This window comes from Bactrocera latifrons, unplaced genomic scaffold (assembly GCF_001853355.1).
Source record: "Bactrocera latifrons isolate USDA-ARS-PBARC rearing strain unplaced genomic scaffold, ASM185335v1 scaffold_1050, whole genome shotgun sequence".
Classification (NCBI taxonomy): domain Eukaryota; kingdom Metazoa; phylum Arthropoda; class Insecta; order Diptera; family Tephritidae; genus Bactrocera; species Bactrocera latifrons.
This window is the reverse complement of record NW_017534465.1, coordinates 12,094-37,449: the sequence shown is the minus strand read 5'-3', so window position 1 is coordinate 37,449 and position 25,356 is coordinate 12,094. Positions and strand designations below refer to the sequence as shown.

At 38.1% G+C, this 25,356-nt stretch overlaps 1 protein-coding gene across 1 annotated transcript in view; it reads left to right on the top strand.

The window, feature by feature from the left end:
- LOC108969704 (kelch-like ECH-associated protein 1) overlaps window positions 1-25,356 on the top strand; it is a 31,230-nt gene that overhangs the window by 1,962 nt on the left and 3,912 nt on the right. The window contains exons 2-5 of the mRNA XM_018934601.1: window positions 3,652-3,992; window positions 4,054-4,311; window positions 18,721-19,403; window positions 19,465-19,670. Coding sequence (XP_018790146.1) covers window positions 3,660-3,992; window positions 4,054-4,311; window positions 18,721-19,403; window positions 19,465-19,670 — 1,480 coding nt within the window. The 5' untranslated portion in view covers window positions 3,652-3,659. The remainder of the gene's footprint in view (window positions 1-3,651; window positions 3,993-4,053; window positions 4,312-18,720; window positions 19,404-19,464; window positions 19,671-25,356) is intronic.

Below are 25,356 nucleotides of genomic sequence, written 5' to 3'. Positions count from 1 at the left end.
GGGGTTCTACAAGAGTATGCTCCGGACTTGAAACCTTCTGTAAGCCGCCGCATTTTTTCGTTGAATTTTCGAGCCTACCCCTGTAGGCCAGCTTATCAAGCTCTTCATACTCACGCATTTCGGCCTCTTTATTTTTCTGTCTGCAAATGCGTCTCGCTTCCCTHTTCAACTCTCGGTATCTATCCCACCCCGCACGTGTTGTGGTCGATCGTAACGTTGTGAGGTAGGCAGCCGTTTTCTCTCCGTCCAGCTGTTCTTTTGTACTTTCCGAAAACCATTGGTTTCGATTGCAGCTGTATGTAAGGAGTTTGAAATGTCGTCCCACAGTTCCCTTATACCGAGTTGTTGACGAGTGCTCTCAGAGAGCAGGAGTGCAAGCCGAGTAAAGTCGTTCGGCTGTCTGTTGTGATTGCAGCTTCTCGACGTCGAACCTTCCTTGTGTTTGCTGTGAATCTTGGCTGCAACAAGATAATGGTCCGAGTAGATTTTAGGACCTCGGAGCGCACGCACAACCGTCTATCCGTCTATCACAACATGATGGATCTGGTTGGTGGTTTTTCGATCCGGTGACAGCCAGGTAGCTTGATGTATCTTCTTATGCTGAAATCTAGTACTACAGATAACCATATTTCGGGCCCCGGCGAAGTCGATCAGCCTCAACCCATTTGGGGATGTTTCCTCGGGGAGGCTGAATTTACCGACCGTAGTGCCAAATATACCTTCTTTGCCCACCCTGGCGTTAAAGTCGTCAAGCACGATTTTAACATCGTGGCGGGGGCAGCTCTCATAAGTGCTTTCCAAGCACTCATAAAAGGCATCTTTGGTCACATCGTCCTTCTCTTCCGTCGGGGCGTGGGCGAAGCGATATGTTGAAAAACCTCGCTTTGATGCGGATTGTGGCTAGACGTCTGGGAGTCTCTCTCCCACCACAAATCCCACACCAAACTTGCGCTCCTTTATATGACCACTGCAGTAAATGCCATAAGGATCTACTCGTCTCTGTCYTTGTCCCGTCCATCGCATATCTTGGACGGCGGTGGTSTCAGCCTTTATTTTTACGAGGACATCAACCAGCTGGGCAGCGGCACCTTCCCAATTAGGGACCGGACATTCCAGGTGCATGCCCTCAATTCGTAGTCCTTATTTCATTTGCCATGGTCGTCATCAAAAGTGGGGTCTCTCATCCGAGGCTGTTGTTGCGTTTTCATTGGGGTGGTTTTTTTTACGTGGCGGGTCCCAAACCCAGCGCACAACCCTATGCAGGGAATGTTTCGCCTTCTCACTCTAGTTCGCCTTCAAACGGATGTTCTTAGGCTACCCAGAGGATACTTGGTCAAGGACCGGAAGTCGTGAGCTGCTTGACTCATATGTAAAAGAATCGTTTCTGGCCACTCCCAAGTGAATGGCGGTAAGAGAACTTTCCTCACTTGCGTGAACTTCTACACATGACTCCATAAATTCAGCTAAATGCACGAAATTCTTGTGCATTACAAAGTTGCATTAACATGGGTCAAATGAGCAAGTAAATGTAAATTTAGCCCGGTAATGCATATTAGCGCTGTCGTCTGTCAGGGCTGTATACATATATATAAATAACCAGCGTAACGAGGAAAGTTGAAATTCAGTTGACTGTCTGTCTGTCCGTCCGTCCATCGGTGCAAACTGTAATTTGAATAAAAATTGAGATATCTTGATGAAACTTCGTAAGCAGGTTTCTTAGTAGCACGTTCCACCACCGAGAAGGTATGAGAGAGCTTTATATGAGCTGGTGTGAAAAATTTTACTATATGCGCGGCACTCTCCACTTTTGAGTGAAATTCCATATCTCGAGATCCGACCGACCAATTTCGACCAAAGTTATTACAAGGCATTCTTCTTAAATTCTTACGTCATATTGTAAAAATGGTTAACAAACACGCCTACTTCTCTTACACCAAAGATTCGGTACCTATTGTTGACTTTTGATCGAAAATGTCTGTCAATATGTGATATATGTATATAACTGAAATTAAGGGATAATCCTTCTCTTTTAATGTTACGTCAAAAAGGAATCGTTGGTTGAATCGGACCAATACTTCTCCTCTATTGTACGGACTGACTGACGCCTTCGCTGAGAGCTTTCCAATTTACAAAGGACTCGCTCATAAGTGTAGTCAAAATTTCCACCATCAGACTACCTCCTAGTGTGGTTTTCAGCTTTTCCCTTATAATTGAAAACCTAGGGCAATGAAAGAGTACGTATTAATAGTTTTCTATACACTCTGTACACAACATGGACTAAAGTCATGCCGATATTTGAATAGGTAGCTTCTAAAACATCCACGGCCACTGGGTTTTTTGGGTCAGGTGGAAATCTAGGTCCCCATGTTGTCTATCTAACGACGAATGTATGTCCGAATGAGTCTGTGAGTCCATCGTCCTTTGGATGAAGTTTTTAATTCTCTCTTCTTTTTTGGTGCCTTAAACGTCTCTTGTAGGTTATATATTCGCGCKAATTCGCGCGATGTCAATCGGTGCCATACTAGCTAACACCYCAGCAGCGTCATTTGATATGGTTCGGAAAGCTCTTATAAAGCGTATTGTAGAAAGCCTATCCCCGCAGTTCATTTTGGATCTGTTGGTATAAAGTGAGATGATATCTTCCTTCCCTTTTATACCCTTTCTCCGTTCACGTCTAGAGGGTATCCTCACATGGAAACGTCTATTGAAATCCAGCTATGGAAGAATGTAGTCTGATTTATTGACGTTTACACTGAGTTGGTTTATGATATCATTATGTCCATAGTTCTTCTGATTCCAACCTCCCAAATCTTTTATTCTTATTCTAAGAACATGCTACTATTTGGTGAATATAGATGTCAACAGGTAGCTGGTAAGCGCGTCAATCGAACATGACTTGATTTCATCAGTAACACCTGCACATGCTGCTTTTGGTCCTCCATTTAATTTTCTGATGTATTGTTTCTTTAGCTCTGACCACCATACCAGTGTTCAATATATAAGTATAAGTTTTATGACAGCCGTATATCTTGCTGACGATTCTCTTGCAAGTGTGGATAATTCCAGGAGGAATCCTTCAATTTCTCTAATCTGATTTCTCCTTCTATTTACCCATGCAATTTKTTTGCTTCTCTGCAGAAAGACAGGAATGCGCGAGCTTGTATGTATGTATTTTTCTCGGCGTTACTTCCATGAAATGCCGCCTGCGATTGAGATATACTGATACATTACCTTGGCTTATTTATTATACACAAGTATAATTTAACAATATTTACAAAAAGTATAAAAGATTGTAAATATAAATTTAGAACTTTTTGTAATATCATAGAAACTTTAGACACAAATTTAAATAATATCGATGCGCATTATGATTTATTTAAGAACATTTGTTGGACATATTTATAGCCCTTTTCGCCCGATACGAAATTGTACATAATTAATACCTAGCTGAAGCACATTCTCAAAGAAAGTACAAACAGTATGCTACATAACACTAAATACATCAAAATAAAAAGTGAGAAATAATTTCTAATAATAATTTTAGTTACATATGCATAAATATATGAGGAATATGTATCAATTACTTTTAAAATGATAGTATGAAAAAAATTTTTTATAAACAAGACTTAAGTTTATTGATTTAAATTTCAGATTTTAATATGAGCAACTGTAGCAACTCTATGAGTAATTGTCCAAATTCTGACTTTATATTCCGAAAGCCTTATTCATATAGTTCACCTGTAACAGAAACGGAAGATGTGGATGATCGTGATGATGATATGACCTTCTGCATGTCTAATTACGCCAAAGAAGTTTTAAAGATGATGTTTATGATGAGATCTCACAATATGCTTACAGATGTTGTATTGGAGGTAAAACAAGAATTATTTCCAGCACATAAAGTGGTTTTGTCGGCAGCATCACCTTATTTTAAAGCTATGTTTACAGGAGGTTTAAAAGAATCAGAAATGTCACGTGTTCAACTACAAGGAGTATGCTTAGGATTTTATATGCTACTAAAAATTATAATTAAAATTTTCTCTTGTGTGCTAGGTCTGTCCCACCGCCATGGGCAGGATAATTTATTTTATGTATACAGGACATATACGAGTAACAGAAGTCACAGTCTGTCAGTTGCTACCTGCGGCAACAATGTTTCAAGTGCCCAACGTTATAAACGCATGTTGTGCTTTCTTAGAAAGACAATTGGATCCAACCAATGCTATTGGTATAGCCAGTTTCGCAGAACAGCATGGGTGTTCAGACCTTCAGAAGAAAGCCAACTATTTCATAGAGAGACATTTTACACAGGTAAATTTGCAAAATATAGTTTTTACTTCGTAATGCACACTTCTTTAAATATTTTCAATTTTAATTTTTTTTACCTGGTTAGTGTAAGTCTGATCACAAAATTTTCAATACCAAATTAATAGATATTATGGGCATGTAAACAAAATGTCGTTAAATGTCACAATAAAATTATTATTAGTGTTTAATGTCTTTCTGAAGTACAAAAATTGCATTCGGCGATTTATTCGATGAGTGAACAAAAAAGTTCCTTTAAACTTTGTGTGCGGAAGCAAATTTCTGGCGCCTAAGCGTTCAGAATGTTCCGAAAGGTGTTAATTGTTTGTTTTAAGCAAGTAATTTTAATTACAAATTATTCAAAGGGGATCGAAAATGTGTTGAAGACGAACGACGTCTAGGACGGTCACCAACATTAACTGATAATCAACACGTCAATAAAATAACGAAATTGGTGCTTGAGAATCAACGATTAACAGTCAAAGATCTTACTGATATCGTTGGCCTAAGAAAAATGAAGGCATGATTGATTCCGAAATCGCTAAATATTTTTGAAAAAGAGCTTCGCGTTAACGACTATGAAACCATGCTTTCCGTTTAAATAAGTTTAGCATCCACCCACTCTACCCGGTTAAACTGACGCATTCTAATACAACAGCGCAATTCACTACAGCTGATGACGCTACAACACAACTCACCATACCTGTACCCCTACCCACTAAATAAAAAGGATAGATAATAGGATAGGAGGCACAATTGGCACAATTGGTTCTAAGCAATTCATTCGACACATACGTTTAAACCATCAACTTTCGCATATACACTCCGCCGCGTCGATACCTCACGACACATTAATTAAAAAATTCAACCACGATCCGTGTCAACTCAATCGCTAGCAGTGACAAATCGTTCTCRTAATTGGAGTGTCGCCGGCGAGGGCCCGTCGATATCATATTTAATGAGTTTATATGATAAAATCAGAAATCTTAAATTTAGTTAAAATTGTTGAAAACCCAAATTTATAAAAAATAAACTGAATGTTTTTAATTAATTTAACGCAGTGGTAAGTGCTCCCCAATATATCGAGTATACCTTTAAACAATGATTATGATGATGAGTTTAATTTTCAGAACTCACAAACTTAAAAATTACTTATCGGGAACTTCACATGGCAAAAATCTCCCAAGTTCACAAATACATAACCGAAATTTGAACATTCACACGAAATTCGTGAAACGGATTAATTTATTCACACAAAGTTTACAATAAGGGTACATACTTGGCAAGGACGCGGCCTACTTCATATTTTTAAGAAGTTTGTAGCACAATATATCAAGCCCTTTTTTGTATCCAGGGTACTTCTTCTTGGAGGATGGAGTCATGTGAACAAGTTCACGCAAGTGAAGAGAGTTCTCTGATCGCCATTCACTTGGGTGTGGTCAGAAACGATTCTTTTACATATGGCTCACGACTAATTATCTTATTGGTATCCTAGGAACATCCGTTTGAAGGCGAGTTAAAGTAAGAAGAGGAAAAATCCCCTCGACGTAAAAAATAGCACCAATGAAAAAGAACAACAAGCCTCGGCTAAGATAACCTCCTTTTGATGACGACCATGGCATACGAATTGAGGGCATGCACCTGGTATATCCGGTCCCTTAATTGGGAAGGTACTGCCGCCCAGCTGGTTTATGTCCTCGTTAGAGTGAAGGCTGACATCACCGCTGTCCCGAAAATGCGATGGACGGGACAAGGACTAAGACGAGTAGGTCCCTCTGGCATTTAGCACAGTGGCCATATAAAGGAGCGCAAATTTCTGTGGGATTCCTGGTGGAAGAGAGACTTCGCACAATCCGCATTAAAGCGAAGTTCTTCAACATATCGCTGATCTGCGCCCATGTCCCGTTGGAAGAGAAGGACGATGTGACCAAAGATTCCTTCTATGAGCGCTCGGAGCGTACCTATGAGAGCTGCCCCCGGCATGAAATCGACTTTAACACCAGGGTGGGCAAAGAAGGTATCTTTGGCACTATATTCGGTAAATTCAGCCACCACGAGGAAATATCCCCAAATGGGTTGAGGCTGATCCACTTCGCCGAGGCCCCAAATATGGTTATCTGTAGAACTAGATTCCAGCATAAGAAAATTCATCAAGCCAGCTGGCTGTCTCCGGATCGAAAAACCACCAACTAGATCAATCATGCTGTGACGTGATGCCCAACGATTGGAATTTAAGTGGGCTCTGCCCAATCCACGAAAAGGGAGGCCCCACAATCTGCGCTAATTATCGTGGGCTAAGCTTCCGTAACATCGCGTTTAAAGTTCTATCGAGCGTATTGTATGAAAGATTAAAGCGCACCGTCAACAAACTGATTGGACCTTATCAGTGTGGCTTTAGTCCTGGTAAATTAACAACCGACCAGATATTCACCATACGCCAAATTTTGGAAAAGACCCGTGAAAGGAGAATCGATACACATCAACTCTTCCTTTCAAAGCTGCTTTCGACGGCACGAAAAGGAGCTGCCTTTATGCCGAGGTGTCTGAGTTTGGTATCCCCGCAAAAGTAATACGGCTGTGTAAACTGACGTTTCAGACAAGGCGACTCTCTGTCGTGCGATTTCTTCCATCTGCTACTGGAGAAAATAATTTGAGCTGCAGAACTGAATCGTACAGGTAAAATCTTTTATAAGAGTACACTTGCTGGCGTATGTCGATGATAGTTCTGCTTTCTCCAGACTAGACGAGGAAGCAAAGTAAATGGGTCTGGCAAGACGAAATATCTCCTGTAATCAAACAAACAATCGTCGCACTCGCGACTTGGCTCTCACGTCACTGTAGACAGTCATAACTTTGAAGTCGTAGATAATTTCGTCTATCTTGGAACCAGTGTAAACACCACCAACAATGGCGGTCTGGAAATCGAACACAGGATAATTGACACAATTGAGAAGTAACGTCCTTTCTCGACGAACAAAAACCATTGTATAGAGGCTTGGACGATGAGGTGACGTTGCGAGTTTTCAAGAGACAAATTCTGTGAAAGATGGTCCTTTACGCGCTGGCCACGGCAAATATCGCATTCGATTGAACGATGAGCTGTATGAGTTATACGACGACATTGACATAGTTTAGCGAATTATGAGATAGCGGCTACTCCGGCTAGGTCACGTTGTCCGAATGCACGATAACACTCCAGCTCTGAAAGTATTCGACGCAGTACTCCCGGAGGGGGTCAGTCTACCAGTCTACCCCATATTCTTTTTATTTATTTATTTATATTTCTTAAGCTAAGTTTACTAACTATTTTGATTATGTATTAATTTTTCGATTAAGCTTAAAATAAAGAACAATTTGAAAATTATATCCAAATGTAAATAACTTAACTTATCTAATATTTAAATGATATTGGTGTAAGTGAATGGAAGGTAAAATATATGTAGGGTTTTCATATTAAAAATGTAATTTTTTTTTTTTTTTTTTTTTAACTCGTAGCCTTACGTCCATGTCTCCTGCTAGTGCTATTATGCTTGAATTGTCATCAACAATAGAGCCATTAGTATCTGGACTTTCATTTTTTGCATGTTTTAAAGGCCTTTTTATATTAAATAAATGGCTTAGTGGGTTTATTCTAAAGTAAGGTTTGTCTTTGTGCCGCACTCTTTTATAATTATTAATTGGTCCTATTTCTCTACCTTCCTTATAGTCTTCTCTGGCTTTATTTCTTTTATTTATTACACTTTGTTTTACTTTGTTTATATTATCATGCAAGATTTTTGGATCAATATTATTTTGAGCCATTCTTCATAGTGGAATGGAATCGGTCATTGTAATTACCCATGGCTAGCTGCATCCGCATTTCGGTTGAGAGACTTGGGTCACCAATTCCCGTTAGCTTTTCTAACAGGRTTGAGTGCAGCCTCTCAATGTCCTCTTTACCGGTATGGCTGTTAGGCTTCGTTAAATGGATCTCAATACCTTCCTTTTTAAAATACTCAATAAGTTGTTCAGGCCTAAACTCTTTGTCCATTATAACTTTACTGGGTTTACCGAATTTCGTGAATTGTTCTATTATAATCGCTTTCTTTGAGCGCCAATTTCGATCAGTAATGGTGTAAGCTGAAGCGAATTTTGTAAGCTTATCAATAAACGTAACAAACGATAACTTTTTAAAATGGAATATATGTATCTATATGGATAATTTGATTTTTTTTCGTTGCCGTTTCAGTAAAATGAAATAGTGGTCTAATCAGTTTTCTTGAATATTTAATTTGTTGACATTAATAATAAGTTGTATATGTTCTTTTAATTTTGGAAAGTAAATTTTGTTTTTTAACGTATGATATGTTTTATTGATACCACTGTGAATAGACTCATTGTTATGGTATAAGGCTATTTGTTTGTGAAGTATTTCTTCATTTTCTATTTCAGTTACTTTTTGGGTACATTTAACAAAATTGATTTTATTATCATGTGAAAACATAGAAATTAATATTTGTTATATATTATGATAATCTTTATCTGATAGTTCAGAAAAAAATCCTATTCTACCCATTTTAATATTACTCTTCAAAATATTTCTAATGATTGTTTCATTTTCAAGTGGATTTATTTGAATTATTTTTCTATTATGCACTACTTTTACTTTAAATGAAGGACTAAATGTTAATATTGTTTGAATTTTGTATTTATTTACTATTTCCTCTTTTATAATAATATGCTCTTAAAGCTCTTCTGCTGCTGAATGAATAGTTTCTGATATTTCGAAATTCGATTCATTAGAATTAGTATCGTTTATTTTTGGAGAATTTTCTAAATGACTTGGAAAGTCTGCCACCTTATTTTCTTTGCCATTTAAATACTCAATTTCGTAATTAAATTCTTGTAGCTGTAAAAGCCATCGTTGATGACGAGGGGAACATTCTTTGCCTTTATATTTACTATTAAGATATTTTATAGGACAATGGTCTGTAACAATGCGACATTTTTTTCCATATATATATGGCCTGAAGTAAGTAACAGCATAAATAATTGCAAGGAATTCTTTATCCGTTGTATTATAATTTTGCTCATGATTATTAAGGGTCCTGGATATGTAACATACCGGATGTCCTTGTTGGGATAAAACTGCCCCAATCGCATAATCACTAGCATCAGTTGTAATAACAAATTCCTTGTCATATTCAGGATATTATAAAATAGGATGAGAAGATATTAATGCTTTAAGATTCTCAAAACTTGCTATACATATATTGTGGATCATTTATATTAGTTTTATAATTTCAAATTTTTGAAATACTTTATCATTGGATACGCAATCTTTGAATAATCCTTAATCAATTTACGGTAATAACCCGTTATACCTAGAAATCCTTTTAATTGCTTTTCAGTTTTTGGAATCTGTAAGTTTTGTATTACTTCGATTTTGTTTGGGTTTGGTTTTATTCCATTTGCCGTAATATAAAATACGACTTAAAAAAGGAGTTTCTTTTTTAAGAAAACTACACTTTTCGGGTTGGATTTTTAAATTATGCTCTCGTAATGTGGAAAAAATTTTCTGTAAGGATATTTCATGCTCTTCTAGAGAGGTGGAAAATATAAGGATGTCATCCAGGTTTACCACACGGATTTTATTAATATATTCTCTCAGAACTTCATTAATTAATCTCTAAAACGTTGCAGGGGCGGTTTTGAGTTCAAATGGCATTCTAACATATTCATATAATCCAGATGGTGCTACAAATGCTGTTTTCTCAATATCCTTTTCTGCCATTAATATCTGGTGGTAACCCTTTGCTAAATCCAAGATGCTGAAGTATTGCGCTTTACCTAATTTATCTAAAATCCTGTCGATGTTAGGCAAAGGATACTTATCATCAATAGTAAGTTGATTTAGCCTCCTATAATCCATTACAATTCTATACTTTTGAATACCAGACTTATCTTTCTTTTTTAGTACAACTGTAATAGGAGAGCTGTACTTGCTTCTGCTCTTCCTTATGATCCCTTGTGTTTCCATATCATTAATTTGTTTCCTAACTACCTCTTCGTGTTTTATGTTATTTTATCACAGCATTGTTGCTGCACATGTTGTTGACAAAGAAGTGTCTTCATTGTTTGTTGTCGCATTATTTTGTATTACATGTTTAACATCTYATTTGTTTACAAGTTACTGGTTTTCGTCTAGCGGTGCATGTACATATGTATATGTATATGTATGTTTATTTTTGCAACGCATACCCTCTTATTTTTTTTAAATAATGTATAATTAATTATAAAAAAGTTTCGTCTATTTAGAACTACGGTAAAGGGTGCCGACTTCCATCGAAACATGTCGGTACTTAAATACTAAGGCGCGCGGGAGCTCATGTATCGATGAGCTTGTTATTGCTTGTTTATTTKATTAGTAAACGCATTGTCTTTGTTCGGTCAACATGTCAGTGTAATTACGTAGTTATAAAAAGGGAATATTTTTAATAGGAGACCTCAAACATCAAATAACAGGGTCAAAGCTTCCCTCTAATGGGCAAGTACTTTCAGTTTTGTTCTATAATATTCGCGAAGTGAATTTAAGTGTCAATGAAARTGCTAACCTTACTATTCGTGAGTGTATTATCTATTGGGAAAAGGCACGTATACCGATTAAATCATTTCCTAACTGTGTTAAGAAATTGGTAACCTTGYACCAAGTTTGGCGAGATTTACAAAAAAATGCAAACAAAACACAAGCAGTTTTTGAGCAGCGTCGACAAGAGTTTGTTACAAATTTGGATAACTTGTTTGATATTGCACACTCGGATGCGCTACACTTAATAAAAATAATTGAAGATAGAGTCTTCTTGCAGTAACAGAGACAACCAGGTCGACTTGGTCACTTGGTTGGAGTGGACAAAAAATTTACAGAAAAAGAGGATAGTCACGTCTTAGAAACATTGAAGAGCAAAAGAGGCGGGCTAAATATGTTTCATCATTAACTTCTTCGACATCATCTTCTGTGCGCCCTACAAGAAAATGTATCTTCCGATTCTACAAGAAAATCTGTCCACTCCAACTGAGACGACACAGCCCGGTACTAGTAAAACTTATATAAGAAAAAATTTCATTACTCCAAAATTAGTGGCAGCATTAGATAGGTGTCAGTTAAGTATTCGACATTCTGTGTTTATTATTGAAGCGACTATTGAGGCACTTGGACATAACACTGACGAATTTCMTATTAGCACRTCTTCCACTCAAAGAATTCGCAAGGAAAATCGAAAAGAGCACGCAGAAGCTATTAAGGTTTATTTTCGAAACGAGGTTCCGGATAMTATAACTGTTCACTGGGATGGAAAACTGTTACCGGCTTTAGATACACATAAATCTACAGAAGAACTTCTCCCAATAGTTATTTCGTATGATAATAAAGAACAACTCATTGCTTTGCCAAAATTGGACAGTTCTTCAGGATGCGAACAGGCAAAGGCAGTTTGGAATTCTATAATTGACTGGAATCTTGAAGATAAAGTGCAGATCCTTTGTTGTTATACAACGGCTTCAAACACAGGTCGTATTAATGGAGCCTGTGTGCTTCTAGAACCAAAATTAGACAGAGAGATGCTTATTTTTGCTTGCCGTCATCATATCTACGAATTGGTATTAAAAGGTGTATTTGAAGCTAAAATTCCCCAGGTAACTACAAGCCCCGATATACCTTTATTCAAAAAGTTTCGAGAAAACTGGAAAAATATCGATTCCCAGAAATTACAGATCAGTACTGAAAAGTTATCATGCCTGAGTAGATCAGAAATTGATAAACTATTAGCATTTTACCAAGCTGAATTGACTAAAGAAATCGCTAGAGATGATTATCGAGAATTAATTGAGCTATCAATAATATTTCTTGGCGGTGATACACAGAACAAAATTAGAATCCGGCCTCCAGGGGCAATGCACCAAGCCCGATGGATGGCAAGAGCAATTTATTCATTAAAAATTTCATTACTTAGTTCTCAATTACGAATTTCAAATAAGGATAAGGCAGCTTTGTTAGACGTCTGCCTGTTCATCGTGACATCCTACGTCAAGCCTTGGCTGCAATGTATTTTAGCTGTTAAAGCACCATTCCAAGACTTATGCCTTTTAAAAGCCATGAAGGCGATAAAAATATCTCAAAGGCAGCTTTACAAAAGTTTTTCCAGCATTTATGGTATTTGACAGATGAAGTGTCTGTCTTGTCTCTATTTGACGATGACTGACCAAGAAACTAAAGTAAAGATAGTTGCTAACTTAACTAAAGAATATCCATCGGCCAACGGTAAACGCCACATACCATCGAAAGACGAACTTTGTGGTCCACTTTACGGTTGCTATGAGAGTCAATAATTTTAATTTTTATTTGTTTTATTTTATGTTAACTGTCGCATTTTATTTCAGAGAAAAACATCGATGACTTTGTTTCAATAAAAAGCAAATCTTTATTCAATCGACCTAAAATAGTTGATGATAGCTTTCTTAATGAGTCTCCAATTACATGGCCAAATAATGCTTCGTTCCAATATGATAAAAAGAAGGTTTACACACTGAGAGCAGTTAACGATACCACTGAAAGAGCGGTTAAGTTAATGCAAGACTTTCATGGCTTAATCACCGTCGATGAGGAACAAAAGCAATTTTTGTTACGTTGCGTTCAAGAACACAGACAGATATATCCGGATTGTAAAAATATAATGTTATTTATAAATACTCAATAAATATGAAATATATGTAAAACGGTGTATTATTGACTACATAAATATTTTAATCCGCAATCCCTACAAAGCTTCCATACTAACTTTCATATTTCAAGTTTAACGTCAAGTCGGCACGGGTTATCGTTATTCAATCGCAATAATATTTATTATTTGAGTTATTAGGATCAAATGTAAAAAAAAATCGCGGGTATGCGTAAGTAAATTCGAAAAAAAAAATTTCGCCCTTGTTGGCTGGGACACCCTAATGTTTATATTTAAGTAATTATGTGTAAGTATATGATAAGTATGTTTGTAAATTATTATTTATACATATATGTATATATGTACATATAACTCGCGTAGGATGCATTTACATGAATCATATCATTCATGGTTGCGTTCCAAAACTCAACCGAGTTTAAAGATTTTGATTTTTATAACGACAAAAATCGTTACGCACACCATACTAAGTCGCCATCATACAAAATGGTACTGTGCCCAAAAAATAAGGTGACTAAGGTGAATAAATACAATATTTTGAAAATTCTTTATTTATTCGTCCAAATCAATTTCATCCCCTTCAAAGTAATCCCCTCCCGATGCAATGCACTTATGCCAACGGATTTTCCAATCTTCGAAACACTGGTTGTAGTCTCTTTCCGGGTTGACCTTCAATTACGTCTTCGCTGCGGCTTGAATCTCCTCTATTGTATAAAAACGGTGTCCCCGGAGCTTTTTCTTTTGAACTTGGTGAACAGCCAGAAGTTGCACGGCGCCAGATCAGGTGAATACGGTGGTTGCGGAACGATATGGGTTGAGTTTTTGGCGAAATGATCACGAATACGAGGGCAGTATGGGATGGTGCATTATCGTGGTGTAAAAACCAAGAATTGTCTTTCCACAACTCCAGCCTTTTTAGGCGGATAGCGTTACGCAAACGACGCGTTCAAATCATATTCCTTGTTGACTGTTTGACCGGTTGGAAGGAATTCATAATGCACAACACCAAGATAATTGAAGAAAACAGTCAACATGACCTTGACCATGACACTCTGGTAGTCGGAAAGCATCGTTTCACACACTTCAACGCGACGCCTTTTATTCAAAAAATTCAATGTTTTCGGTACCAGTCGAAACATCCTTCAAAATGGTATTGGCTGAGCCTTTCGATATGCCAACTTCATCAACAAGGTCTCTAATTGTTAATCGACGGGTTTTCAACACCAAAGGCTTTCTGCACCATCCTCAACGTATCCGCAGCAGAAAATTGATTCCGTAAACAAAATTTAATGCAAGTTCTTTGCTCAACAAATTTCGACATCGCAAAAAACGAAAAACTCACTTTTAGCAGCTCACAAGACGACACGTATCTCAAACACTAATGAATACTTTGACATGAAATTTTGATAATAGTTCAGTACGTGTTGTCTATCCATGATTACAACGCAAATTGCGGGCGTATTTTTTTCTTTATCAATTCTCAGTCTAGTATCGAGCGTGACCGCCTCTCAGTTGAGATTGCTAGAATATTGTACTTGCTCAATATAACTGCAAAGAAATTAACTGCCCTTAGGCTTTATCAAGTATTTGTCCAGTGATAAAAATTTATTTTAATTTAAAAAAAAGGGATCGTCCGAAAAATATGTGAAAAAAGATGCTTCATTAGCGTTTGTAGCAGATTAGTGATAGTTCTCAAATAGCGTCGGCATTACAATTACTGTTATTCAAATAATTTCGATATTGTTTGCAATAACTAAATCGAAAGAACAATCTAAGGAAAGAGGATGGAATCATGTGTAGAAGTTCACGCAAGTGAGGAAAGTTTTCTTATCGCCATTCACTTGGGAGTGGCCAGAAACGATTCTTTTACATATGACTCAGCAGCTCACGACTTCCCGTCCTTGACCAAGTATCCTCTGGGCAGCCTAAGAACATCCGTTTGAARGCGAGCTATAGTGAGAAGGCGAAACATCCCCTGCATAGGGTTGTGCGCTGGGTTTGGGACCCGCCACATAAAAAAACACCCCCAATGAAAACGCAACAACGGCCTCAGATGAGAGACCTCACTTTTGATGACGACCATGGCAAACGAAATAAGGGCTACAAAATGAGGGCATGCACCTGGCATGTCCGGTCGCTTAATTGGGAAGGTGCCGCTGCCCAGCTGGTTGATGTCCTCGTAAAAATAAAGGCTGACATCACCGCCATCCAAGAAATGCGATGGACGGGACAAGGACAGAGACGAGTAGGTCCYTGTGGCATTTACTATTTACTATTACTTTAACGCCAGGTTGGGCAAAGAAGGTATCTTTGGCACTACGGTCGGTAAATTCAGCCTCCACGAGGAAACATCCCCAAATGGGTTGAGGCCGATTGACTTCGCCGGACCGAAATATGGTTATCTGTAGTACTAGATTCCAGCATAAGAAGATACATCAAGCTACCTGGCTGTTTCCGGATCGAAAAACCACCAACCAGATCGATCATGTTGTGATAGACGGATGTGCGTGCGCTCCGAGGTCCTAACATCGACTGAGACCACTATCTTGTTGCAGCCAAGATTCGCACGGCCCTCTGTGCAGCTAAAAACGTACGCCAGAAAACACAAGGAAGGTTCGACGTCGAGAAGCTGCAATCACAACAGACAGCCGAACGATTTTCTACTCCGCTTGCACTCCTGCTCTCTGAGAGCACTCGTCAACAACTCGGTATAAGGGAACTGTGGGACGGCATTTCAAACTCCTTACTTACAGCTGCAATCGAAACCATTGGTTTTCGGAAAGTGCAAAAGAACAGCTGGTACGACGAGGAGTGCCGTGTCGCAGCGGAGAGAAAACAGGCTGCCTACCTCACAACATTACGATCGACCACAACACGTGCGGGATGGGATAGATAGCGAGAGTTGAAGAGGGAAGCGAGACGCATTTACAGACAGAAAAAGAAAGAGGCCGAAATGCGTGAGTACGAAGAGCTTGATAAGCTGACCGACCAGGGTAATGCTCGAAAATTCTACGAAAAAGTGCGGCGGCTTACAGAAGGTTTCAAGACCGGAGTATACTCTTGTAAAACCCCCAAAGGTGATCTAGTCACCGATGCCCAGAGCATAAATTATGGAGGGAACACTTCTCCAGCCTGCTGAATGGCAGCGAACGCACAACGCCAGGAGAAGGCAAACCCGATTCCCCAATCGATGACGATGGAGCAGACGTTCCATTGCCCGACCAGGAAGAAGTTCGAAAAGCAATTACCCGCCTGAAGAACAACAAAGCTGCGAGGGCCGATGGATTGCCGGCCAAGCTATTCAAACACGGCGGCGAAAAACTGATAGGAAGCATGTATCAGCTTCTTTGTAAAATATGGTCGGAGGAAAGCATGCCCAACGATTGGAATTTAGGTGTGCTATGCCCAATCCTCAAGAAAAGAGACACCACAATCTACGCCAACTACCGTGGGATAAGCCTCCTTAACATTGCATATAAGGTTTTATCGAGCGTATTGTGTGAAAGATTAAAGCCCACCGTCAACCATCTGATTGAACCTTATCAGTGTGGCTTTAGACCTGGAAAATCAACAACCGACCAGATATTCACCATGCGCCAAATCTTGGAAAAGACCCGTAAAAGGAGAATCGATACTCACCACCTCTTCGTTGATTTCAAAGCTGCTTTCGACAGCACGAAAAAGAGTTGCCATTATGCCGCGATGTCTGAATTTGTCTCCCGGCCAAACTAATACGGCTGTGTAAGCTGACGTTGAGCAGCACCAAAAGCTCCGTCAGAAGCGGGAAGGACCTCTCCGAGCCGTTCGATACCAAACGAGGTTTCAGACAAGGCGATTCCTTATCGTTCGACTTTTTCAACCTGCTTCTGGAGAAAATAGTTCGAGCTAAAGAACTAAATAGAGAAGGTACCATCTTCTATAGTTAGTTCTGCTTTCTTTAGACTGGACAAGGAAGCAACACAAATGGGTCTGGCAGTGAACGAGGGCAAGACGAAATATCTCCTGTCATCAAACAAACAGTTGTCGCACTCGCAACTTGGCACTCACGTCACTGCTTACAATCATAGCTTTGAAGTTGTAGATAATTTCGGCTATTTTTGAACCAGCGTAAACACCACCAACAATGTCAGCCTGGAAATCCAACACAGGATAACTCTTGCCATCAGGTACTACTTCGGACTGAGTAGGCAATTGAGAAGCAAAGTCTTCTCTCGACAAACAAAAACCAAACTCTATAAGTCACTCATAATTCCCGTTAATTATGGTCTTTGCGCGTTGGTCACGGCGAATATSGCATTCGATGGAACGAGATATACGATGACATTGACATAGTTCAGCGAATTAAAACACAGCGGCTACGCTGGCTAGGTCATGTTGTCCGGATGGACAAAAATACTCCAGCTCTGAAAGTATTCGACGCAGTACCCGCCGGGAGAAGCAGAGGAAGAGGAAGACCTCCACTCCGTTGGAAGGACCAATTGGAGAAGGACCTGGCTTCACCTGGAATATCTAATTGGCGCCACGTAGCGAAAAGAAGAAACGACTGGCGCGCTGTTGTTAACTCGGCTATAATCACGTAAGCGGTGACTACGCCAATTAAGAAGAAGAATCTAAGAAAAAAAATGATGGAGTTGGGTGGTTGGTAAAAGTTGCTGACTTTTAATGACTATTAAATTCACGTTTATTCATCTTAAAATGCTACATTTTATTTCTTTTATCATATACATAATTGAACTTAGGGCATTCTGCACGAAATACGATGAACACTCAACACTTTTGTTTCACCATTTTCTTTTCACTCTAAAAATATTGTTATAACGAATTTATTAAAGCTGACCCAAATTTGCTTTCGTTTATTTTATCAGACACTCAAAATTTAACAACATTGCAGGGTAAAGGAAAGTAGTTATTATTTTGACCATGTTTCTACATATATAATAAATTTCATTCGCACATCTAAAAAAAAATTATGAAAAGAATAWTTATAATCCCTGAAAGATAAACTGCACATTCAAAATCGCTGGCTTAAAAACGGTTGTTTAGAATGCGAACACAATCGTTGTCAATAACGCTGCTGCTGGAAGAATCGCGGATATCCGCCTAAATTTTCCAGCCACAGTTTTAATAAACGAACGCGATGTCTTACGTCGAGCGAAATTCATTTGAATGGCCATTCCTCCTCAAACCCGAAGAAGTGTGCGAGTTATTTTAGTCGGTAATCTGCTCTGTACCCTTTAACTGATAAGAATAAAAGAAAAGTTACCTGGTGATTGGGCAAAGTGTGAAGAGACTGCACGTTACTTATTTTTAACAATGAGGTTCAAGGTGTCATCAACAAAGGCGAAGTTTTGGAAATCCAGTTGCCCAGGTGGCATACAAATTTTGATGCTAAAGCTTCTAGTCTCGACGCGAATTGGATATCTTACCAAGGTCCTTAATGCGTCGCTTCTATTAAAACCTATGAAACTATTTTCCCCAGTAGTTATGCCTTATTACTCCCGATATGCACTTAAAATCTGAGCTTCGCAGAGCATGGTCAACGTGATTTCCGTGAAATATACAGCACCGCCAACACCAAGTGAAAATGGCAATTAGAAAACGATCTTAGTAGAGGTGGGAGAAGAGGTGTGAAGATATTAAAATTACTGTCTAGTTAATGATGTTTATACTGATATCCTAATGTGTTTAAAAATTTTATTTGCAGGTTTGTCAAGAAGAAGAATTTTTGCAATTGTCCGCTTACCAATTGATAGCGCTAATTCGACGCGATGAGCTAAATGTTCAAGAAGAGAGGGAAGTATATAATGCCGTACTTAAATGGGTTAAATACGATGAAGAAAACCGTTATCCTAAAATGGAACATATACTTTATGCTGTTAGATGTCAGTTTCTGACACCAAATTTCCTTAAGGAACAAATGAGAAATTGCGATGTGCTACGAAAAGTGCCCGCATGTCGGGAATATTTAGCAAAGATATTTAAAGATTTGACTTTACACAAAAGACCAGTTGTGAAGGAGCGAACACCAAATACGACTCGAATGATTTTTGTAGCAGGAGGATTTTTTCGACAATCGTTAGATATTCTAGAAGCATATAATGTTGATGATAAAACCTGGACAACGTTGCCAAACTTACGAATTCCCCGATCTGGCCTTGGTGCCGCTTTCTTGAAAGGCACTTTCTATGCTGTCGGCGGGCGAAACAATTCAATTGGTTCTTCTTACGATTCTGATTGGGTGGACCGATATAATACTTCAACGGAACAATGGCGTCCATGTGCTCCAATGACAGTACCACGACACCGAGTAGGCGTGGCCGTAATGGACGAATTGATGTATGCTGTTGGTGGATCCGCAGGTTCGGAATATCACAGCTCAGTTGAGTAGTATGTAGTGAATACGGATAGGAAAAATAAAATATTAAACTTACATATATATATTTAATAGTTATGATCCGGATCAAGATCGTTGGACACTGGTGCAACCCATGCATGAAAAACGTTTAGGAGTTGGAGTGGTTGTTGTAAATCGCTTATTGTATGCTATTGGAGGCTTCAACGGTACCGACCGCCTTACAACTGTAGAATGCTATCACCCTGAGAATAACGAATGGACCTTGGTGCAACCAATGCACTATGAACGAAGTGGTGCCGGTAAATATTTCTATATATTGATTTAATATAGTGTAGAGAAAGATAAAATGAAGTTAGTTTATGTTATGACATATAATAATTGAAATTATATTTAATTATAATGGTATAATTTTTTATGTTTTTTAAAGCTGGTTATGTGGTCTGTCTTTTACCTGATGGAGCACAATTTCTCTCCTATCGGCCAAAGATGGCTGCTTCTGACTTTCCTTCCTTCAGGCAGTCCAATTGTTGCCGGTACTGATCCGATTTAATAGTTTGGAAGCATTTAACAATAGTTGATTTCTCTTGTCAATCTCACCAAAGATATAACAAAATCTTTTTGACTAACAATCCTCGCTTGTATACAGTTTAAGCTGTTACACACTATTGAGCTGAATTCACTTTTTTTCAATGGCTCGAAACTATTTTTAGTGCAATATTTATCTCCTGAGCAATGAAAACAAAACTTTGATCTGATTCAAGTATTTCCGTTATTTTGGGACCGGAATCTTTGACCGGAACGCTATCCATGAAATCAAAATTACGTTTGATTGTTTGTAACAGTATCAGGACCACAAACACTATACATATTTTCAGCCAACTCTCTTTCGTCTTTATTGAAGAGGATTCATTAGGTTGAATGTGCATATCTCACAAACTGATTAAAGTACTTCAAACATAATTCTTTCTAGCACCTCCTCCTACAATAAAGATGATTGAAATCAGCCTTTCCTTCAAATAACGGATATGTTGTTCTATATCTCAATAAAGATGATTGAAATTAGCCTACCGCCCAAATAACGGATATGTTAAAAATACCAAGATCTAAATACGTCAGAGTATTAAATGTTGCACTTGATATTCTATTAAAGAGCTAGTGCACAGCTGTAGCCTATTTCCCATATATCTAAATTTCAAACTCCATATGATACTATCACATTAGATAGAATAAACCAAATACTGATAAAATTATTAGAATAAGTCCTTGTTCAAAAAGTGCATTAAGCTATGTCAACCCTCGTCCAAAAAAATTCGAAATCAGCGGAGAGCTTTTCAAGTCCGTAAATACCAAATTTGTGGACCCCAGCGCCTATGACTGACATTTTATGGAAAATATTGATATTTAGATCTCTAATTACAATTCGGAGATATTATTTTTATGATAATGGTATTACAAGTTTGGTTAATCGGGTCAATACTACCCTCTTTTCCTTATATATGCATTCGTTATTACACATTTTTATTTACTTTCGCAATCTGTTGCCGAGGTTTGCTCACCACACAATTGTTTATAAAACTAAAAACTAATTGATATTGATATACGACTGTGATCAAATTGAAAGGTGAAGGTGTTTCTAAAACCAAAAAATTAATTGAGATTGGTGTACTTCTGTGATCAAATTGAAAGGTGAATTTTTTGATTTTGTCCATTTCATCTCCTTCAAAGTAATCCTCTCCCGCTGCAATGCTCTTATTCCAACGAATTTTCCTCTCAACATAGCACATTCAGACATAGTAGAAATTTAAGTATTAATTTTTAGAGTCTCACAAAATGACGCGTATCTCAAATACTAATGAATATTTTGACGGTGACTTACAGTACTATCAACTTACAGAAAAAAATTTACCGTTTCGTGTGGAGGCATGCTCCCGCCTTCTAATAGGTTTAATGTGCATATCTCCAAAACAACTAAAGCTGCAACAGTCAAATTCGCCCGGTACGAATATTACAAGAGCCTCTACTGACAGTGTGAAAATGAATGAACTCGGATGAAAACCCCGCCCACTCCCCATATAACGGTAATGTTCAAAAGYATTAAAAGCGGAATAAATCAATAACTAAATGCGCCAGAAGCGTTAAGTTTTTACGCCGAGATGATATGACTAGGCATTATTAGGGCCGGCGTTAAAATTGGACGATGGGSGTGGCACCGCCATATCTCGGTCCCGATCGACCGATTTCAACAAAATTTGAAACATGAAATTATCATTATATTTCTATGTCACTTTGTGAAAATTAGTAAAATCGGAAAATAACCACGCCATTTTCCAATATAGCACAATTTTAAAGTCCACTTGATTCTTTTACTTTCCAGTACACAAATCACGAAGCAGTTAACATAACAAGATTAAACTTTGCACGAATAATGCCTTAAGTGTATGCCACCCTATAACGTAAATTGTTCAAATCCAACCAAAAATTTTCAAGACCAAAAAGAAAAAGAAAACGTGTTTAAAGTTTTCAGTAACCATATAGCTGAGCTAGATCGCACAATTTTTCAAAGCTTATAGAAATTAAGTTTTTTTTGAAGTCGCGAAATCCATGTTGCCCGTATACTTATATAATGTTTTAATTACTATTATTGCAATCTTTACTGCAATAAGTTTTACCAACACCGGAAAATATTTTCCTGGCGTTGATTATATCRAATTATGAGAGTATAAAATGTTCGGTTACAACACAACTTAGCCCTTCTTCCTGACTAGAATGTATAGACTGCCGCGCGAACAAGTAACCATTTTGCATATATCTCAACAGATTTTAACAGATTAGAATGGTACGTCTTCTAACGGGAGGCCTAGGAAACGTGCTGTTTCGACGAGGTCTGACCAAAAGGAAATCTGTTCCGAAAGAGCAATCCACCTACGACCGTTTGAGATTCAGGGATACCGAAAAACACGCCGGAAAGAACAGCCAGTGCAAGAATTGCACTTGACTGATATGACGTTCTGATGTATGACGGTCCGACACACAAACAGACTGTGCGAGGAACCAGAAATTGCTGAGTTGTTCTCGCGCGAGAATAAGAGCTGGATGGAGGTGGGAGAGACAAATAAGATTGGGAGCTATGTTGCCTGATTGAGCTCCTGGGCCACGGTCCACTGTTGAAAACTCGGGGTGAGTGCAAATTCCACAGCCGTAGAGGCTAGTGTCGCAGTATTGTGTTGGCAACATGGGTCAACGTAACTCGTGGTCCATCCCCTATGTGTCTTAAGATGGCTCCATCCATTGCATGTATTACACCTGATCGAGGTAGAGTTTACATATCAATACTCACCGATCAAAACGGGGTTAGCCCTTGGCCATATAAAATTTGGGTTAATTCCGGTGAATAGAACCGGCTGTCGAAACGTACACGCGTTTTCGACTGGTATGTGTTATGTGTAATAAATGGACGTACGAGCTAAGTGCATATGAATCCATGTTGCTGAAAAGCGTGGAGTGCTTTGTGACATATTTTTCATACATCGAGCATTCCACGCTWTTTTCACAATAATCCAAKAATTTTTCCTTCATTATTATTGTTAGTTTATACAAAGAATTATTTTTCACTTTTTAGTTTGATATGCTTTAAAAGCGTGGTTTTTAGTTTTTTTAAACTATATTTATTTACGATTTGTATGCATACAAGTATAATGTGTATAGCGCTGTATGCCTCCAAATACTAATTTGGAAAAAGTCACATAAATAACGCAAAATTAAAAAAGACAAATATGTGTTTGAATAATTTACTACTCTGAATTTTGTGAACTTCATCTCCTTTAAAGTAATCCCCTCCCACTGCAATATACTTATGCCAACGATTTTTCCAGTCATCATAGCATTTTGAAAAATTCTCGTCATGATGGCCATCAGAGCCTTCTTCGATTCAGCTTTTATATCCTCAATTGAGTCAAAACTGTGTCCTCGTAGTGAGCGTGTGAATTTGCTGAATGGCGAGAAGTTATTATAAATCAGGCGATTGCGGTGGTTGCGGCACGATATTAGTTGAAAATATGGCGAAATTATCACGAATATCCAAAGCTAAAAATCGAAGAATGCACTTTTGGAGCCATTTAAAACGACGCGCACCTCAAATTCTACTGAGATTTAGCATAAATGTCACTAACAGTACTATCAACTTAGAGAAAAAAAATTTACCAATTCGAAAAACACGCGAAGTATAAATTAAAGTTAAATTAAAAATCCACCTTTCAATCACAGTAGTATTTTCTAATAGTATTTTCTATATATAGCTGACCCTGCAGCCGTTGTCCTGCGTGAAATTATGTGTTTTGAAATGAAAAGAAAGTTGAATTTATCATTTAATTTTTTTTTCGATGTAACGTAGCTTTGGAAACCACACTTTTTGGTTTCTGTTCCGGTGTACCGAAAAGATGGTTTTCAAACGCGTGAGCGCGCCACGTATACCTGGCCGTGGGAAAAACATAGCACTTTCAAACTTGGCAAACCAAGTTGTGTGCTGTTGATTGTCACCTCATATGCAATTTTCACTGGAAGCGGAATACGTTTGAATTGAAATGGGAAATCATTGAAATATACTCTTTGGCCATTCTCCAAATTAACTGCGAGACGCAAAACTGTCGGAAAACGTTCATGAATTGCAAAAGTAAATATCATGCAAATCGCTTTATTGCAGTTCACGTATCGACCATTTGATACTTGATGATCTCATCTCGTTCAAGACCAATAACCGCTATGTTGCTTCCTTTAGTGACGTACTTATAAACGTATTTTATCGATTACACCAAGCGTCAATACTCAACATTAATATGAGTCTTGAACGTGAATTAGACATAGTGGTGAATATAGTACGATCCATGCTTGTCAACTTCGATATTATTTCTTCTAAATTAAATGCTGAATATTCTGCCATTGTCGTTGGGCGAACGACGTCGGTAGAGTGGATATCCATCATTTCTAGTTTGTGTTTCCGAAAGAAAAGCACGTGGATAGTGTTTCGTGCATTTATTGTCAGCCATACAAACCGAAAAGGGATTATAATGTCCGCAAGGTCCATGAACCAGTTTACTTTTCATCAGTTTGTATAATACTCCATCTTTCTCTGCATCAGGAATTTCCGCAGAAATGATTTCATCAATTTGATCTGGTGTAACCCATAGAAAGAAAAATGTGTACGTGCTCTCTTTTGCCAAGCAACATAGTACATCTAGCATTCAACAGCACCATCAAACATCGTAACTGTTGTTTGAAAAGTCGTGCTACATCGTGACGACCAATTGCTGATTGATCGCGATCCATAATTCCGCACCTACATATGTAAGTCATCGCATCCTGGGAGTGTTTGTTGCCTTGCCTTACCTTGGGCTGCCATACGTTGCTCGCAAAAAAACACCGACCGATATTAGGGCGACCTCTTCGTGGCTTCGTAACAAATTTCAATCTGATCACTTTGCATGAAACACACATATGAAAAGTTTTCAGTGAATAATTTTCAATAATTTTTCTTTTGAATAGCCGGAATAAAAAAGCAAGCAACCGAAATTGAACGATTCACAAACAAAAATTAAAAAAAAAAAAAAATTATGGAAAAGAGTTACTTTTTGGAACTATCAAATTTTCCGACTTTTCCTCATGAAAAGTATAAGGAATTTTTATTTTTAAACCTTCCCCGATCCAAAACGAACAACCTCTGAAAATTTCATCTAGATTGATGCAGCCGTTCTCTTAGCGTTACTAACAAAAAAACATTCGTTCGTTTGTTTGGTAAAAAGTAAAGGGCATTTTTTAGGGGTTTCCTGGAAATTATTCGAAATTTTCTTGCCGTAAAAACTATCCATGAACGTCAACGAACATTTAGAAAAAGAAATTGACCAAATTGGTCCAGGCGTTGTTGAGTTATGTGCTTAGCAACACATTTTGCGATTCATGTATATATATAAAAGTATATATCCGTTAACAAGT